Here is a 20,552-nt window from a genome sequence, read left to right on the forward strand (position 1 = left end):
CATACACTTTGGGGGAGAAAAGTAATGCACGTGGTCTGAAGAGTGGTTATGGAATACCTGTGAAAGCATTGCTAGCAAAGCATGAAAGGGGACAAAATACCGAAGCCATAATGACTTGGTGATGCTTTTACTCCATTTCAGTTCCTTGTCCTCTGCTTTGCAGTTCTGGTGTGGATAAGTGAAATGGGAATTTGGTTATGAGTGAACAGCTGGAGAAATAAATTCCCAATGATGCAGCCTGTGGGCTATCTCTGAAAGTTTCCTTCATACACACTGATGGCAGGGCTTCCTTTTGCCAGTATCACCTTCCTGTTACTGCTTACATTCAAGAGCAGACAGAGTTTCAGGATGCCTCTGTGTGGACTCTTACTCCTATGTTAATTAGCAGAGAGCTGTCAGTCTGGTGTGTATGTGGTTTTCGGTGTCAGCCTTCCTGGCTTCACTTGCTTATCTTGCATTTAAATGGGAATTCAATACACAATCAAGACCTACAACCTGCTAAGCGCTGACATAGCAGCAATGCCCAGCTCCTCTCCTGGTCTGACCAGCAGTATATAAGAAGCTAAATGAATATTAATGCATTCCTGTCGACTAGCAGCTTGGTTTACTTGTCTCTTTCATCTTCTGCAATGAAGTATGAGCTTTCTGGCTGGGTCATTAATAAAACAGCTAGTGTGTGATTTATTTCACCCAAAGTACTAGTTGGCTTTTGTGTCTCCAGTGTCAGCAGTGAATGGCTTTTCTGCTGTTGTCATGGTCTCCCCTTAAGTAATCACAAGGATTCAGGAGGACGCAAAGGACTAATATCACGGGGAACTTGCTTACCACATCTTGCTCCTATTGTTCTTATGCAGTTTTCAGCTGAATGTGAATCCTCTTTTCCTGGGAGACACCAGGACCTCCTAGGCCTCTCAGTAAGAATGCAGGGACCTTGTCACATCCCTCATGGTGCAGGGCAGATGAGACTTCTGTAGCCAGTACAAAACAAATACATATATTTGTTTTCCAGACTGCTGAAGATAGATGGTGTCTGTCCTTCTTCCGGGTCTGGAGGCTGTCGTACCAACCATCTCTGTGTGTCTGACGTCTTCCCAGCTCCAAGTTTTGGTTTTGTTTGTGCTGCCATGGAAAAACACGCTGATTACCTACCTGTCTTAACAAAATGTATTATTTAGAGCAACAAAGTTGTTCTATAGTCTCATCTAAGCATAAACCAAACAATTTTGATGCAGTGAGCAGAAGAACATGACCAGCTACTCTGAATTAGTATAAGATCTATTACGGAGAGGGATCTTCCTCTAGAGAATGTCAGAAATGGGCTGAAGTTAATTGTTCTGGATTTGGAGCACTGTTCAGTTAGCAGACCTTCGTTAGAGGAGAATTTGGTTCACAGCTAAATAGTCCAGCAGTGACCTCTGAGGTGGCAAAAAGTGTCTTGGCGTATTTAGATGCATAAACTTCTGAAACAGATGTGAAGACTGTAGAATGGTGCAGACTAGCAGATCTTATCAGAAGAATGATACTACTCGTGCTAATTTTGGTATATAATAACCTGTTAACGCTTGTTTACAGCCATTAAAGAAACTAGAACAAAGCATTCATTCGCTCTCCTGTGGTTTCAGTGGAAGCTGTACATGCATATACTGGTCACTACGGAACTAGCTGAAACAGTCGTGCACACTCCTGCTCATGGATACGGTCTTGCGAGTAGGTGATTGCAGGTCTAAAGAGGCAAGTACATACTCTGAAAGGCGTCTGTACAATGTGCATTTCCATGTATGCAGATGAATTTTTCTGGTTTTCTCCTTGTTCTTTCCCCTTTGCTGATTTTTTTGTTTTTTTTTCAGGCAGTTTTGGCATCTGCTGTCAAAAAATTTGCCCCTTCATTAAGATGCCAACTTTAAAAGACACTGAAAAGCTGAAATAACCGTTTCAGCTGGTATAAGCAATTACAGATATTTCCAGACATCAAAATGACAACCTCAGTGAAGCTTGGACAATTGCTACATAGATGTTAATTAAAAAGGACACAGGCAGATTCCTGAATTACTAAGAATGCAGTAATGCTTCTGAAGCCTCGATATGCCCTAATGAACCATGCTTAGGGAACAGATTTTGCCTGTCCTAAGCTCTCTTCTCTGGTACAGCAGAGTAAGAACTGAGCAGCCTCCTCTTACTGCCTTTCATCAGTTGGAACATCTTTTCAGCTTTGAATTCCGAGGCTGTTTCATTGCTTGTGCTGCCATTCCCCCTCCCGCCCTTCCACTTTGTTTGCTTGACAAGAAGAAAAGGCAGAAAGTGAAGTGCACAGCCACATTTCCATAAGCTTAGACAAACTCTTTCTTTTCTAGCCCAGAAAGAGTGCTTCTAATTAGTCATCCCTGCTGTGGCTGAAGCGGAGTTTTTAGAAGAAAGCTTTGGTGATTGCTTACCAGCAAGAGTGAAGAATAAAACTAATGCAAGTTGATCATTAATTTGGGGGATGTTTGTTAGCCTCATAATCCAGGCAAATAACTTGCTTCAGCCATGTTTGTTAGGAATGCTGGAGCAGAGACCTACTGATACCTTTCCCTGTCGTGCTGAGATCAGTCAATGCTGGTGTCTCAAAGCTGAATGCAGAATTAAAAGCTGCTTAAAAAAGCAGGCTATTAAAGTGGCACTAAGAAAACTCGTTACACTGCTTAATGGTTGGGTGCATTAATCTGAGCTTCTGCTTTTAATTAAAAGTGGACCCATGTTGCAAAATGCAGGCCTGGGTTGAGAGGGTTTTGTGTGTGTATTTTAAGGCCCCCTGAAACTGGCAGTATTAAGCTCTTGGGTTTTGGCCAATGAGCAGTTTTAGTGTTGAGACAGAAGAAAGAGAAGTGGTGAAAGAAAGGAAATATTACTTCCTACTAGGGAAGTCTGGAGTGTAAATGGTATTACAGACTTTCTGGTAAGAATTGCAGAGCAGCTCTTTGCTGGTAAGATGTGAAATACATGGTTATTAACCTTTAGTCTGAGTGATCAAGAGAAGTTATTTCTGTCACTGTTCTTCATACTTGCTTGGTTATTATTCCGTTGTGTAAGGAGCTAAGATGTGATCTAGCTTTCTCTAGCTCTGCAAAGCTTATTCTTTCATCCTTTTTTTAGTAGAAAGAGAGGAAATGTATACTGAAGTATATGTACATAGACCCTGGCTATGAAAGTCATATAGTTGTGTTGGAGCAGCTAATGGGACGACTCCTTGTAAGTAATGCACAAAATTTCGCCTTGATTTCTTTTAGACAGTTGAGTGTACATAGCTTGTCAGTGTACTGTCAGCTCCAAATACAGCTCAGATGTAGTTGATGAATTCAGGACTTGTTTGCACACTGCAGGATTGATGAGCGTATTACAACGTGATGGATTTGTGCAAAAATTAGGCCCTCACTGCTATTTTTGCCATGCAATAGATTCATAGAGCTATTGATTCCCATTTAATAAGCATAATGTGAACACCAGTTCATTAAATCTACCTTATTTCTTCATTTTTGATAACCAGACACAAGTTGGGTCATTTCCTGCTGTAAGCATGAAATTGCATTTTTAAGTTCTATTTAATCCTTCTGGAAAATCAGTTCTTCCTGGAAACTTGTGCCAGTGTTGAACTGAGAAATGTTGCAGAACTGCTTGGTCATTCTAGGGGAAGGAACAAGGATGTAAAAGGGATTTAACTTTCTTAAAGCAGTAGAGATCCAGCATTTTGAAAGGTAAGCAGTGCTATGCTCAGTATTACTTAGTTTTGATTGAAATAACCGAAATTCTCTTTCCAAGTCCACTACACAACAGAATTACCACTTAACTGAATTTTAATACACCCTTTTATTATTATAATGATGGGAATCATGCTCTGGTAAACGTATTTTCCAGTTGCTGATTTTGGTAATAAAAACCAGCCTTAGACTGCAAAAGACAAACTCGGGTTCATGGAAATAGGCTGTCCTTCTATTTTAAAGATAACAAGGTCTTCTTTTAACCTTGGACGGCACTCCCTAACTTGTTTCCTGTCTTTTCTCCATTATATTGGCTCCTTGCCTTGAAGAGGAGATGGCTTTTTAATACAGCCACTAAATTCCACCAACCTAGAATCTTTCAATCCGATTACTATGGTACATTAGTTCTTGACTCTTTCCCTCTCCAGCTATAGCACTTGCGAATCAAAGTGTTTTTTCTATTGCAAGTTATTTTGCTGGAATCAAAGGGTTTTCTCTTTTTCTTATGGCTTAGCTCACATTGTCAATACAACTCTTAAATGTTAATGGTAATGGTTTTACATAAAGCATCAGCTGGGCGCTGACTGCTGTGCTTTGTAAGATAAAGTTTGTGGTAAGTCGTGCTCAGAGACAAAGCAAAGGTTCCCATCCAGGAGCTGTGAAAAGAGTTAATCCTAGCTGGTGCTTAGTGCTGTCCAAAGGAACAGCCCCTCCAGTCCATCCCCTACCGCTCCCCAGAAGTAGTATTAGCATAGTACAAGATTTTATATCATAATCACCAGTTTGAAGACAAAGCATAGAATGATAAACATAACAGTTGTTACCCTTAGTTATAATCTAAGGTATGTGCCATAGATTCTGAGGCAAGTAATCTTGTCTGGAAAGGATAACAATCCTTTACTGTAGAAAGGTCAGTTTTAAAACCGTTCAGCTCTGGCTGCCGTAGCTCATTGACCATAGAATCACAGGATGGTTTGGGTTGGAAGGGACCTTAAAGCTCATCCAGTTCCAACCCCCTGCCACAGGCAGGGACACCTTCCACTAGACCAGGGTGCTCAAAGCCCCCGATACAAATACATAGGATTTGGTTTTGAATTCTAACCTCTTGGTATATTCCACCCAGTGCTCCCAACTTAGGGCGCAGAAACTGGATTTGACTTACAGCACTTCTGTTCAGGCTCTGGAAAGGGAGGGTTTGCCTTTATGTTATGATTCTCAGGTGGCACCAGAGCCTGGCTGGCTCCTGGCATCATCCCTTCAGATGAGGGCTGCTCTGTGCCATCTAGAAAAGCTAGTCTACTGTCCAGAAGTCACCATAGTGATTGATATCTAATGTCATCTTTGCACATCTCTAGCGTACTTGGTCGTCTTCTTCCCTTCCCCACCTTATCCCTTTCTCCTTGGAATACTCCACAGCCATTGCCATAGTACACATCAGCCCCAAAATTACTGAGCTGTGCTTGGACATGAGTGTTTTTGAGATGTAATACTTATTTTCTGTGACTTCCTTTAGTTTAATCTGTGAAGTTTGGCATAGGAAACTGTCACTATAAAAAGTCATTTACCTATCTAAGTATATAATGCAGAACATTGTGTTAAGGTGGACTGATTTTTGCCTCCAAAGTTCCTTGCTGTACACTAGCTTCCCAACAGAAACTTGATTTCTAAGGCAGTTTCTGCTGCAATTTGGACTGAAAAGCCTTGGAAGTAGTTGGGGCTGCACTGTGAATACATTAAAGCAAATCCTGTGTTTGTGCTCCATTCCCTGCTATTGGAATTAAGCATCTGATTTGATTGGCAAGTGCCCCTCAGCTGTATTCACACTTTAACATGGGAGTTTACAGACAAATAAGATGTACACAGGCAAGATCTCTTGTACATTCAAAAATGTGCAAATGTCTTTACTGCTGGTAATAGAAAGAAATGAACAAGATATAGAATAAATTCCAGGTATGATGGCATTTTTATCATAAGCGATGTATCGAATTTATAGCCGGCTGACAATAAATAGAAAGTTTTCAAAACCTCTTTTGTTAGACAGTATTAATGAGGATTAAATACTAAATGACAGGTAAGTAATGTGAATATGGGCAAAACAGAGCTAGGGTGTTACCTTGTAGCACTCCATGCAGTTAATGTAATTGAGCCAAGCATGTTGAGGCATTTTATAGATACTCATTTTAAACTTCACTTCTCCACCCCTGTGGAGTTGTGATTCATCATTTACAGGCAGATGATTCCCATCTGGGTATGTAGTTATCTATTGCCATGCTTCTGCCATGGCCTGCTGCGGTGAAAGCTATTGGAGAGGACTTGGGTTCCAAATGAAAGCCATTCTGTGCACTGGGGGCAGAGCGAGTAATCACTTGATGTCTTTCAGGCCTCACCCCACGGCAGTGCAGATCAGTGCTGTGGAACTACTGGAAATTTCACATTCTTCAAAGCAGAGCTTTGAAATCCGTCATGGATAGGGAGCCCAGCTTTGTGTGCACGCTCAATCTAGCTCATGGGAAACCAAACCCGTCCAAACTTTACAGTGAATGTCATCTAGTAACCATGTTGTTTTGCAAGGAAAAAATATCCCAAGCATCTCACCTTCTGATTTTTTATTGTATTTATGGTGTGGATTAAATTCCCATTTAAGCTTAACTTTGTGTGTTTCACTGTTAAAATGTGTATCACGTACTTCAGATACTGATATCAAGCTCTTGTTTTCCCTTTATAAGGGAGAAGACTATCCATATATAGATGCATACACATGTGCACATATACTAATTATCTAATCAGTTTGTTTTCAGAGTGATTTTGAACGTGTGCTTTTCCTAGTTCTGTGTTCATTTAGGTTGTGTTTCCTACCGGCTGTGCATCTCTATTGTGATCTTCATTACTGTGATGTTCCGAAGAATGGTTATAAAGAAAATGGCATCAGCACATTAATCACTGAATTCTCTTTAAAAAGAACTGTGAAAAGAAAGGCAAACAAATGAATGTTTTATCATTACGTGCATTTTGCAGATTTTCCCAGTTTTTAAGACCATGGCAGCTCCATCAGCTTCTTCAGCCGAACTGGGAATTTGGATGCATGCTGTTGTTTGTATTATATTACTTAATCTTGTTCTAGTGCTTAAGATATTAAGAGGGAGCGGGTACACTAATGCTGTCAACATGATTAATGTGGAATTCTGAACAGTTGTTGACAGTAAAGAAAACATTGCCCAGTGTTAAGGCCATGGAGGGGGTGTGTGTTTTAAAACAATGGGAAGGAAAAGCAAATACATGTTGGTGAGAAATCTTTTTGTATTATACACTTTGCAGCAAAGAGAAGACTGGGGGGCCTGCAAAATCTCTGAACAAGTGTCTTACTGGGTTCTGTGTCATGCTGCTTTCTTTACCTGAGGGCAAAAGCTGTCAACGCATCATGCAGAGAGAACTTACTCTCATTAGAAAACATCTAGGAAAGAAAAACTTCTGTGGATGCATAGCTGTGCAGTTGCCTTTATAATTTATGCCTCTTGCTTCATTTCAAGCTGCCTTCAGCTCTGGTGGTGGCGGCGGCGAGGAGCTGAAAACCATTTTGCTTTTCTCATCTTGTTAGAGGCTCTACTTTGAGCACACGGTGACAGGGTGACCCAGATTCCCAGGGGTACCTTGTGAATGCAGTGTTGATGCATTGCTTTTAAAGTCCTTGGTTAGCAAGTCTTATCCCAGCTAGACGATGTTATTTTCTTCCCTGCTCATCAGTGCATCTACGAGTAGTGGCTTAATATAGTTAGCACTAACTAGCAGCATGTGTGCCTGGGTATTTGTGTGAACACACATGGCAATAACAGTTGGATGAAGGGGCAGGCAGGTGTGTTTAATAAAATAGATCAGTGGGAGAGGGTGGAAAAAGAGGACAAAGGCCCACAGGCATAGAAAGTTCATGGTGGAGCCTGGGAAGCGATGAAGCCAGGTAAGCTGGAAAGGGTTGGAAAAACCAAGGGGAAATAAGGTTGAGGGGTTGGGGGTGGCTTCTCCCTGGTTATGAGCAAAAGGAAGAGGGTGTGGGAACAGATGGCTCTAAATTATATAGCCTCCCATTGCTTTATGCCTTTCTGGGCTCAAACTGTGATTGACTTCTTATTTGAAGGTGAAGCTGAGGCTTTTACAACTGATCCATAGAACATCAGAGCCTTAAAAAGGCAAACCCACAATTTTGGTAATTCCTGAAACGGAGAGGAAGCCTGTGGGGGAATGTCATTGTTGTAAGAGAGTGGGATGTGAAGAATCATGAGCCTTTTCTGATGGGCCATGATGTTTAAAAGACATGCCAGCCTGTTCATCTTAGTCTTAGTTTGTTGTGCTTGTTTGTCTTTAAAGCAACAGTAAAAGCAAGGTGTAGGGTGAGGGACTTTTTTCAGCAGCTTTCTCAGGCTAGACAGGTCCTTTTACCAGGAGTCCTTAGTGCTGCCTGTAGGCGCCATGTGTTTAAAGTTGGCTTTTTGTTGTTGCATTGGGTTTTTTGGTTTGTTTGTGTGTAAAAGTACCCCAATCCTACAGCACAGCCATACAATGATGTCGCTTATTTACACAGCCGACTGACTTTATAGCTTCCAAGTGGGATGCCATGTGAGTGGGGCACTGCAGGGATCCCCAGTGAACCCTGAGATCCCCAAAGAGGTTTTAGGTTTTCTTTTCTGTGAAGTACGTTACTGATGCTTTCAGGAAAGCCCAGCCTGGATCATGAGAGGGTGAAGGCGTCTCCCAGCCTGTACCTGGCAAACAGCTAGCGCAGCTGCAAAAATAACTTGTATGGAATCTCTAATGCCTGAGACCCAGGGAGGAGAGTACTCTCTTGGACCCCAGTGCACTGTGTGTCCTATGGTCTGTCTTTTCCGTGGGCTGCTTATTACTGTTAACCAAAAGGGTAACTTTCAGCAGCTATATTGTTTCCTGGCTGTGCATTAGGCAGAAGACCTTTTGCTTAAGTTCCAGGAACATATACAATACAATGCATTCTCTTTGTGGTCACTGCAGAACATTGTCCTGTTCTGAAAAGCTTTTAATACGAGGAAATGGCTAGAGAAATTAATAGCTTTTAGTAAGAGCCTGGAATCTTACTGGATTTTCTACTGCTTCTCACATACTTGTGCATATTCAGAAGAATGACTTTTCAGTTTCAGGCTTCCCCCCCTTTGGCAGACAGTATACCTACTCATTTCATTTTGCTGTAGGAATTTAAGGGCTGTATAGGTCTTGGAAGCAGTGTCCTTTACTTTGGGATCTCATTGCCTTTATAAGTGAGTGCTTCAAAACATGCCAGTAACTACTGAATTTGGCTTCAAAAGAATTATTGAAAGTGCCCCATTATTTTTAATTACTTTCTTTTCTTCCCCTTATTTTTTAATCATGTCTTCTCTGGCTGGATCTTCCTGCTGACATTGTATATCCTGTGCTCCTTGTTGAATTCAGTTGAGTGATGTGATGTGTATTGATGAGACTGTAGTTAAGAGCTTGTGTTTGTTGAGGAAAAATAAGCCATGGAGTTTCAAACCCTGCTGGTTTAAATGTACCTGGCTGAAGGGCATGAAAGCCTTGCTCCTGTAAGGAGCGGAAGCAGCTGCGTGCTTGCAGCTGCTCAGAAAGGTGGGTCTCCACATTACGAACTCTCAGGCTGTAAAAGCAATCCCACATCTTCAGGCCATGTTGGGATAAGCTGGTATTACTCAACTACAGTATTGCTTTAGGATGGGCAGTTTTACAGTTTGTGTTGCAGATTGTATTTACAGATTGCTGGTCTCTATTAGGTGTTCTTTCCCTTGGCTGTCTTACTCTGTTGCCTTTCAAGGAGGGAAAAATACATCTGTCATGTAATCGGAGCCATGACAAATACAAGGGAATTCCATGTCCTCATTCACCAGCGCTTGCTTCAGGAGATAGCAGCTTTCTGGGCATCCATCCCTAAAATACAACCTGTGGTTTGACCGTTCTGGCTGAGCCTAGTTGACTCGGATGGGATAATGATGGTTTTGAAGAGCAGCATGAGAGGACACAAAGTGCAGCTCAGTGAGAACTTAAGAGGACGTTTTGGCTTTAGTTCGTGGAGTCCATCGCATTGGTGGCAGATGGAGCGAATGGATGTTGGCTGTGTCAGGAGACTGTCTTGGCAACCAAGAGGAGATCTGAGGGGATGGAGACAGCAAGACAGAAGCTGGGGAAAGCGCAGAGAGTGTTTCATGGTGGAGAGGAAGGGATGGGCAGAGCATTATAGGCTCTGTAGCTTAAGTTATGTATCTTGATGTTCCACCTTCTTAGGAAGTACCCTGAGAATAGGAAAATTGCGTTTGTGGTACTGTGTTTGGTACAGCTCTAAGCCAAAACTTGAAACTAAAACTTGGAATAGCTATTAAAAGCCAGAAGGAAGCTGTTTGTAGTTCTGTTTCCGAAGCCAAGTTATTATTTGCTGTCGGATCACAGCCCAGCCTTGAGATTTGCTGGAAGCAAAACCCAGATAGGTGAAGGCAGAAGTGGTGACAGTGTGAAACACCTGATGATTTTGGATTGCCTGGTGTAGCATGGCTCAAGCTGTGGCCTACAGAGAGCTGTCTGGCACTGAACTGTGAGGGCAGAGAAGGAGAACCTCTCGTGGCAGCTGGACAAAAAGGCTGCAGAACATTACAAGTCTGCTGTAGGGAAACTCAGCAGTAGTTCCTCTGTTCTGAATGCCTAATGCTTTTCAACTCAATTTAAAGGATTCCCATGGTTTGTGGGAAGGATGCTAATGTCCTTTTCCTCTGTTTGTGGCAGGCATTGGAACGCTTAACAGGAAGAAAGCCTGCAGATGAAAAAAAAGTCCAAGTCTAAAATTCTTTTTGGGTTTTGTTGAGATAAAAATTGTGTTTTCCTTTTGCTGGGTTGTTTTATAAGACTAGCAGGATGTTTCTAAAACACTGGCCTAGGTTACTGCTAACGGAGCAAAGCCATATGTGAGAATATCTGTGTGCTTGTGAGTACTGCTTGCAGTTATATGTTCTGCTGCTCTGGAATTGCATTCTTTGGTGATATGATGTGTATTGATCTGCCCCACAAAACTCTTCTGCCCTCTGGTGAATGTGTTGGACACATAAGAGAGTAGAACTGTGATCGCACAACTCTTTTTGTGTGCTGGCACTGCTACATAACTGTTTTGGTTTTAAATATATCATCCAGATAATGCAGTGTGGGCTATTTATGGCAGCACAAATATTTCAAGATTATGCCTGGAGCAATGAAAGCAGGGAGAGTTATGAGAATTTGCAGATTGTAGTAAGCAAAGGTAGAGGATACAGTCGTATCTGTTACACTTTGGGGAAGTCTGATTGCTGGCACAGAGAGCTGAAAATGAGGAGGACAAGATAGGGGTGGACCCTGCTGTCCCCTGAAATCAGCACTTGAAAGCAGTCGTGTGCAGTCACAGGTGAGGTTACTGCATCCTTGCCAGGAACAACAAAATGGGCAAACTCTCTGCTGCCACTGACAGATCTGGGAGATGCTGGTGGTTAGAAGTGATTAACAGGTATAGGTGCTTTATCTTCAAGTTCAATTGAGTTTTACATGAATTAATAATTCAAGCAACTGCTTCTGTCATTGTCAGTGATGGGGATCTGTCATGTAACTTCATTGGTCTGAGAGAAAGCTGGAGATGGTTCATTTTCAGAGAACAGCTTGTCTTTCACTAGTAGTCTCTGTTTGGACAGGAGAAGTTCTGTTCTCTCCGTTGGCATGAAAACGGCATGAAGCAAGCAGAAGGATGTGAAGATGTGAATAGGTATCTCTTTCTCCATCCTCCTATGCAGGCTTGAGGCAGGGTAAAAGTTACAGCTGGGTGGAAGAAAATGCTGTTGGTTTCCATACTACAGTCTTCAGTATATAGTGTTGAGCACTATAAAAATAAACTTGAACAAATATATGCTCTCCTAACTGTCAAAAATTGGGAAAACATGCGCTGGTTTGATGAGCAGTTGTCTAGGCATTGTATAAATATATTCCTAAGAAACTGGGTTTGACAGACAGGGGAGGACATGCAAGCTGCATCATTTCAGCATTTTTGAAATCTCATTTTCATTTCTGGACACTTAGGCTTCTTTTGTGTGCACATGCACAAAGCCCCGTGAAGGCAGTGTTCCCATTGCAAACTAGTTGATGGTTTAGAAGTCTAAAATTGTGCTGTTGGCACTTCAAATGGCATCAGATCTGCTATAGCATCAGGGTACCTTAAGTAACCCTAAGAAACAGTGTGCCTGGAGGGATAGCTGTTGACTGCTGGCTCTAGAAGAGGCAAGTTTTCCAGGTAGGCCAGGGTTTGGTCAGCTAAGGGGCAGGTTGTGTTTTAAAGAAATCCATTGCAGTAATTATTCTGGAATATGCATTTTGGGAGAGCTCCTTTGGTAAACTTCCAAGTGCAAATAACTTCTGAGTGTCTTCTTTTCCTTCTCCACTTACTGTATTGCCTTAGGCTCCTGCTAACTATTGTCCTTCCCTTGCATACGGAAGGGCAGCTGGGGTCAGGGGGATGGACAGTGCCCAGATCTTGTGTGTGTTTTAGCCAGGCAGCCCGCCTGGCTGCTCTGCCCTGCAGCCTCCCTGCTGGGCAGCTCTGCAGAAGGATGGGGAGGGGACCCCACTGGGAAGCTCCATGGGGCACAGGCGGTGCTTTGGTATCCAATTCAGAGGATTAATACTACTTTCTGTTCCTTGGATGCTGCAGCCAGTTGGCCTAGTGTTCATATTCAGTTTGCCCACTTCTTGAGTGCACTTACTTGTGTAAATCTGCTCAAGCGTTTAAGTCTGAAAGAGCAAACAAACAGGGAAATGAACAGACGGCTCTGCTGGCTCTGGAGGGGTCGCTTGCTTCTCTTTCCTTGTTTCCATGAGTGTGGTCCCTTGCAGTACATACAATGCTGTCTGTCAGCTCTCCTTTCCCAGATGAGGGCTTTGCTGTGAAGTGTAAAGCACCGTCTGTGCATCCAGCATCTTTGCTCCCTTAGAAATTGTCGTTGGAAACTGGACACACAGTAATTCTTCTTCCTCACCACTCAGCTCCTCTGCTGCTGCCTATTCATGCCCTAGCACCCAGGGTGGGATGAATGATGGAGCCCCTGGGGTCCCTCAGGGGGAGCTGCCCCAGTGTGTCGTGGGTGCATATGAACAAACATAATGAAGAGCGTATACACGGGAAGAGATTGTGTGCTCGATCCAAAAAGGGATATAAGGTGATGCCAAGGGAGGATGGAGGCCTTTGACCATGCATATTCAAACACTGTGGCTTGTCCCATAACTGATGGGCCTCTACTTTATTAAGTAGTGTGGTGAGGACTAGCCTGCTTCATGTGCTGGCCATACCACAGAGCTATTAATCAACTTAGGTTCATATCATCTAGTAGGTTTTCTCTCACAAAAGTGCCAGTGCTGTTTTGCTTTAGGTTATGGCTTGGTTTGGTACGTGCACGCGCTTATTACTGAAGAAATCTGTCCAGGTTTGAGAGTCTTAAGATAATTTTTCCATTCTTTATTACTTCTGCTAAAGGGCAGTGGTTTTGTTAATCCCTTGCCGGTCACACAGAGAATGCCGATTGTCTGGGAATCTTTGGTCTGCCAGGTTATTGCAGCGGTTCTTAGAAACACCCTTCTCTTGCAGAGGTCCTGTGCTCGAGTTTTTTAGTCCATACAGCACTGCACCTTTTGCCTGTTGGCACAGTGCTTTCTGTATATTACCCTGCATGCTCTGTCATTTGTATCCTCTAAACCTTCCTATCTTTTAGCCTCGCACTGAATGCGTAACTCCTGATTTGAGCGAGTTAGACAAAGCCAACTTTCTGACCACATTCAGGGCAGAGTTTCAGGCTAGATTTCTCATGGGTAATTTGATTTTGCTTATTTTAAAAGTTCTGTGCAACCACCTCACACATGACATTTATTCCAGTCTCTAACTCTTCTGTGGCAATGTCACTACTGTTTTTAAAGCCTGCCACAGTCCGTCCTCAAATATCTTGTTTAAGATCATGTTTAATTCAGAAACTCTGTGTTTTATGTATTAATTTCTTCATATCAGCAGCATGGAGTTATCATCATCTTCAGTGACGATAACAACTTTGAACAGCTTGTGTTTCATCAGAGTTTAAGGACTGAGATGGTGCAGAATTGGTCCTGACAGTGTATTCTCAATTGAAGGAAGCCTGCAATGAGTGTAATTCTGTCACAGGAATTCTGCATTCTAGTTGTCTAACAAAGGAAGGTCATCAGGCAAAAAGGAAAAATGCCTAAGATCCGCCATGTATTTTAACAGTAATTTGTAATTAAGCCTGTTTTACTTGGTTTAGTGCTATGCATTACATTTTGGGCATTCGCTGACAGTGTCCCAGGAGGAAGGTTCTTCTTCTTTGGTGCCAGCCAGATATTAAGGACCCTCAGACAGCAGCGTAAGAGAGGGAATAGGGCAGGTTCTGGTCCCTTCTGTAGCTAGGGTCTGTTTCCTGTGTCTGTGCTGGTTTTATAATTATCTGGCTTGGTGTGCCATCCATTCCAACATGTGCTTCCCTTAGCTGGCTGGTTCTTTTAAAATCCAATGCGTTGTTGAGAAGCCAGTTCTCCAGGCTTTCTGCACTCGACTGTGTTTCTAAAGCTGGTAGATTTTGCTTTTTTAGTTGAGCTATGATGTTAGTTTTGTCAGTGGAAAGTGTACAAAAGTGGCTCTGGAACTTCTCTGCCTGTGTCCCTGTTTTCTGTGCAAACTTCTGCTGCAGTTGAATTAAATCTGATCTGCGATCCCACCTGGGATTCTTGCCCTGTTTGGGGAGCCATTTGCCTAAACACTCATAAAAGTGTATTGTGTTCATTGCAGGCTCCAGCACGAGTGGCTGCCTCTGCTCCAGTCCTGAAAGGCGTAATTCTGGTGATACGTATTCTTGCTTTAGGTGCAGAACACTGGGCCAAAATCATTGCTGGCACATCTGCATCAAAAGCAGGGACTTACTTGCTGCACTGCTGCTGATTTTAGTGTTATTCCAGAACGTTTGGCTTTAGTTTAAGATGTCAGCCCTAATCAAAACACACAGATGTTCCCTGTTGATTACGCGTAAGGTTTCCTCCAAGAGTTTATTTTAAATAATGTTTGCAATTCCTGTTCAAATCCTGTGTGAGCTCCAGTGAAGGTACCACACCACTGATTCTCTTTACCTCCCCTTTCACCAAGGTAACATGTTCTCTCTGGCTTTCTAAAAGTGCTGTCATATCTTGCACTCTGCCCGGGAAACGTGTCTTGCTGCTTTGCATTCAGCCAGGTTTCTGTTCCTTGCTATTAAACAGATGTTTAAAACGTCATAGAAGTCACCAGCCTGCCTTTTACACGGTTAATTTAGGATATTTATTTGCCTCCTGGTGATGACCTGCTGCAAGACTAGAGAGGAGGGTAAGCGAGTGAATTGCATGAGACCCAAGGTCACTTCCTAGACGGAAGGTCACAAGCACAGCAAGAGCATTGACAGAGTATTACTGGTGGCTGCTGCTGGAGAGCCCTGCTTGAAGGCTTGTCTGCAGTTCTCTTGAGTGAAGGGGAAGATGCTGTTTAAGGCAGAGTGTGCCTCAAGGACAGAGGTTTGTTCTGTGAAGATTCACCATGGCTAAGACATCCAGGCACTGGCATGTGTTATGGTGCATCAGACAGGGAACCTTGTCACAGAAGCTTTATGGAACAGGATAGGAGGATAAAGAAGGTGGGAGATTTGGGGAAATCCCAGTGGCTCAGTGCAATGAGATGTATTTTTCATGAGACCTTGTAGCTCTCCAGGGGATAACCAGAGTGCAGGGTCCTGGGACAGAGATATTGATGGTTCATTCCAGTCTTCCCCTTTATTCCTGCTTGGTTGTCGTTTGTGTGTGAAGTCTGGTGACTAATTGAACTCACAGTACCTCCTGTTCCAGATCAGGGAATTCCCTTATGCTAATACACTGCTTGATTCACAAGTCATACTATCTTTTTTTACTTTTGTGTTTCAGAGTACAATTATACATCCCCATTAAATGGGTTCCCAAATCCAAACTTGCAGTAAACTGAAACTGGCTTGCTTTGGCTAAATTCTGCCATCGATCTTGGGTCTTGACTGGCTGTATCCTAATCCCAGACTGGGGTCAGTGCAGTGGCCTTGATTGCTTCCCCTGCTCATCTTTGAGTTATCTAGAACTACATCTTTGCCTTACTGGCCCTGAACTGTGTCTTTGGGAGATCTGTCAAGGTACTCTCTACCCCTTCTTTGATATTTGAGCAGATACATTGGTAATTTGCATGGATCTTAGATCTCACTTGTGTCGAGAAGTCCCTGTCCTTCTGAGCTGGGCCAATTTGGACAAAACTAAGATGTCAGTTTTAAGGCAGCTCAATTAATTTACAAATCCTGTCTCTAATTTTGACTTCTTTCCACCAGAGGAAAGTTACCCTAGTGCAGCTCTCTGCACCTCGGCCCACATCTTACTCTGAACCAGTAACTAAATGTGTGATCCTCCTGTAGCATGCCAGCACACTCGGATCCTTTTAGGGTTTAGTGAGGGTTTAGAGGGGGAAGTGAGATGCGGAGCTGAGTCCTGTGAGGCCTTAGGAAAAATATATTGTGCCTTGTAAAAATGATAATTCTACTTCTTGCAGTTGAGGCAATTAACTGGCTAATTAAAGCAATTCCTCATTACATAATTGAATTCTGGTTCATCACCATTTCTACTCTGCAAGACTGCCCCAGAGAGCAGAGCCGTTTTGGAATGCTCTATCACAAACGGAGGATCCAATTGCTTTCTTGGAGTTCAGATGGGACACGGAGCCACTGCTGAGTCTGGAAAAGGGAGAGATGGTTGGGTAGGACTTCCCTTAATTACTTATGAAAATAAACAGTGGTGTATCATAGAATCACAGAATGGTTTGGTTTGGAAAGGACCTTAAGATCATCCAGTTCCAACGCCACTGCCATGGGCAGGGACACCTCACACTAAACCCATGTCCATCCCGGCCTTGAACATTGCCAGGGATGGAGTATTCACAATTTCCTTGGGCAACCCATTCCAGTGCCTCACCACCGTCACAGTAAAGAACTTCTTCCTTAACCCAAAGTGAACTGCCACTGTTTAAGTTTAAACCCATCACCCCTTGTCCTATCATTAAAGTCCCTGGTGAAGAGTCCTTCCCCAGTATCCTTATAGGCCCCCTTCAGATACTGGAAGGCTGCTATGAGGTCTCCACGCAGCCTTCTCTTCTCCAGGCTGAAGAGCCCCAACTTTCTCAGACTGTTTTCACGTGCCATCCAGGTGGTTAAGGAAAAGGTAGATTTCTCAGACATGTTTCTAGCACAGAAGATAAATTAAGAAAGGAGGTGATGAATACTGGAGACCCAGCCATTAGCACAGAAAACATGAGGTCTAGGATGACCAGGGATGTGGGACTCAAGGTTATACTCTAGCATGTTAGAATGTCTCAAGCTCTAAGCATTATGCTGTGTTTGGACATGCCAGTGCTCATCAACTATAGTCTTAAATAGTCTGAGAGGAGAAAAGGCTCTTAAATTCTGGCAGCTTTCTCCTGTACAGAAAGATAGACTGAAGATGGAGTTATTTTTTAATGCAGGATGAATTAGGGAAGTGTCAATGTACTGAAATGTTGTATGGTAACGAAAGGTATATGGAAAAAATTAACTGTGAGATTTGAAATACTTTAAAATCTACCATAGAAGACTTTAGTGGGCATAGTTCAAACCAAGCATGGTGTCAAGCTATGTCACCTGAAGGAGAAGAGAAGGGAGGGCCATGTTACCGACATCTATTGCTGGCGAGCAACATTTGACAATAGGGGATTGTGGCAGAGATAGTTTTGAAGTTAGGATATAAGTACTTCAAACCCCAGAAGAAATTGCAGTTGGCAGCTGATGTGGACTTTGAAGACCGAATGAGACACAATTAAAAGAGCTGCATTTAACATGTTCAGCTTCCCTATCTAGTGTGATACCCAGTGACTTTGAAGACCCTGATCGTGTTGTGCCTTGGAAACGGGACTCGTGGAGCAGAAAACATCTCACTGAAACCCGTCAAAATCAGTGAATGATGTGGGTTCAGTTAGAATTCAGGTATTTTAAGTGCACACAAAATGTTTGAGAGAAAATGATCATGTGATTTACGTTGTGCTTGTGTTTTTTTTTGTTTTAAACATTTTTGTCAGATTACAGACCTGTGCTCCTTCTGGTGTGTGAGACACTGATCAGGTACCTCCTTCCCTGAGCCCCGGCTCCTCACTGAGAAACTCATTGACTGCATCCCAGGAGTGCTTTGGGGCACAGTCATTAGAGTTTGCAAATCCTTCATACCTTGTTGATAACAACCTCCAATAGAAATAAGTAGGCTTCTCAAACTCCATGGAAATAGTTGCATGCTTAAAACGGAAAAGATACTTCCCTGAGAAGTGCAGTCTGTATTGCAGGGAAGAGTGAGAACAAAATTAAATCTAAAAATATATGAAATTGGAACTATTGGTAATATTCAGCATCTCCAGAGTATGATGAAGAGAGAAAGAAGAAGATAATGATAACTTTGCACAGCGGAGTATTTGTTTCCCATGGCTGAATTTTCCATGTACAGAATGGAAGACATGGAAGCAGTGGAGGCAGATTGCGGTATGAAAGCTGGGGGAAGGAAGAGGAAGGTCAGGCGGAATTGAAAATGCCAGTGTTAACTAATGTGAGGAGGGAAGGAGTGGATATATATAGTGCTGTGAAAAACTACCCCAGAAGTGGGAAAGAGCATTAGATCATTAATGATTGCGTTATATTTGATAAATATATTGCTGAGGAGAAAAAGAACAGAAGTTGGGAAATAAAATCTGAGATCAGCATACTTGAAATATATTCAGACAGAAGATGGAGTATAAGAAGCCTTCGGATGTGTTATAGGAGCTGCCCAGATCACAATCTCTTGTGGGCTCAGCTTAGGTGAGTTTTGCTGTGGGTTGAATGTGATGGGGTTTGCGTCTCGTGGGTTGAGGGTATTTTGTTTGTTTTCCCTGTGGCTGGAATATGGGAAATCCAGATAATTTTTCTTTTTTAATACATACTATTATACTTGTGACTGCCGCTGCTTGGTGTCATGACACTGGTGGAGCTCAGTTCCCACCCTTGACCAGCAGCATCAGCCTCCATATGTTCCTATTACTATGGTGAATTGGGCATTCCTGATTTTGCACGGTCTGACAGATGCTGGTTTTACAGAGGCAGTCTCTTCCTCTCTCCATCAAGTTATTAGTGTCATTGTCGTGAAGCACTCAACATCTTTCAGCCCTTAGGGAAGAGGAGCCCAGTTTGGAATGGAAACCTGTGCATCCTGACAGCACACACTGAAGTACTGCGCAGTTAACACATAAAACATACTCATGTTGGCTGTCCCTTAGGAATCGCTCTGATTCCCAGGCTGGCACTTCTGTCATAACTCACTTATGGAATCATAAATAAACAATTGACATAGGCCAAGGAACTTCAAAGCAATCAGTGCAGTCATAATAGGTTCTAGCTTGATAAATAAACCATGCTGATGTAGTCTAAAGGAGTCTTAATTTTTTTTCCTCCTTCTGTCTTAGTTCAAAGCTTCTTCCTTGAACTGCAGCCTGGCAACTCACCCTAACCCCTTTATTCCTCCACATCCCCTGCTGATCTCTCATTGCAATCATCATTACCCACAGCACTGGTCTCTTTGCAAGGTGTACTTTATCTCCTATATCAATTGGATCCTCATACACCTTTGCATGCAGAGTAGTTCTTCAGAGGATGGTTCTTGGCCAGCATATTTTTTTTAATGGAATTGACACGCCTAGCCTGGCTTCTTAGGTTCTGAAAATCACTTTTAGGTTGGTCACAAGTTACATCCATATTGTGTGCTCTTTTAGTGGCCTGCATTACAGCTTTGTACCTACACAGTGGGGTCTTGTTCTCAGCAAGACTGATATACAGTGAGGTGGTGGCTGAGATAGTGTTGCTAGTACAGCTTGAAAGGATTGCTGAGGTCTTTCCCCCAGACCATTTTTTACTCTGAGAAGCAGCTGGTTGATGCATCTCACCTTCACTGAGCCCTAGGCTCTCTCTAAGATATCCTATCCTTCAGTACCAGACTGAAAACATCATAGCATCATCTGAATGTCCTGTGAGTCAGTACAAGCCTTGTGATAAACTTGCTCTCATTCAACACCTTATGTGTGTCCACCCTTTTTTTGGGTGTGTGGTGTCAGTAACAAGCTGAACAAAGGAAGAAGGTCTGGAGGGGAGCAGGTACCTACACACTGCCTCTGCTTGTGTTCTGTAGCCGTTGCAGGGGGTCATAGAATCACAGAATGGTTTGGGTTGGAAAGGACCTTAAGATCATCCAGTTCCAATCCCCTGCCATGGGCAGGGATGCCTCACACTAGACCATGTCACCCAAGGCTCTGTCCAGCCTGGCCTTGAACACTGCCAGGGAGGGGGCATTTATCACTTCTTTGGGCAACCTGTCCAGTGCCTCACCACCCTCCCAGTAAAGAACTTCCTCCTTATATCTAACCCAAGCTGCCCCTAAGTATAAAATACAGTGAGTCACATCTCTGAATTCATAGTTCAACTTAATGGTATATAGGGTTCACATTCACAAATTAACAGCTTTTCTCATTTATCCCCAGCAGTGGCACAGCATTAGCTCCAAGGAAAGGGTGCTTTTTGCTCCTGTGTTGCAGTGCTGAATCCAGCACTGCCTCTAGGATGGTGAGTGGGGGAAAGGAGGAAGAAGCAGCAGGTGCAAGCAGGCTCCTGCTGT

At 43.0% G+C, this 20,552-nt stretch overlaps 1 protein-coding gene across 3 annotated transcripts in view; it reads left to right on the top strand.

The window, feature by feature from the left end:
- Positions 1-20,552, top strand: part of LRP8 (LDL receptor related protein 8) — a 192,709-nt gene that overhangs the window by 32,885 nt on the left and 139,272 nt on the right. Inside the window, exon 1 of one of the 3 annotated variants that reach the window (XM_061451229.1) lies at positions 7,638-7,686. The exons of the other annotated variants lie outside the window; for them this stretch is intronic. Coding sequence (XP_061307213.1) covers positions 7,677-7,686 — 10 coding nt within the window. The 5' untranslated portion in view covers positions 7,638-7,676. Of the gene's footprint in view, positions 1-7,637; positions 7,687-20,552 lie in introns of those variants that run through there. 3 annotated transcript variants of the gene reach the window in all.

This window comes from Pezoporus flaviventris, unplaced genomic scaffold (assembly GCF_033815535.1).
Source record: "Pezoporus flaviventris isolate CSIRO_AGI_PZ_B2104156 unplaced genomic scaffold, CSIRO_AGI_Pfla_v1 ptg000013l, whole genome shotgun sequence".
Taxonomy (NCBI): Eukaryota; Metazoa; Chordata; class Aves; order Psittaciformes; family Psittacidae; genus Pezoporus; species Pezoporus flaviventris.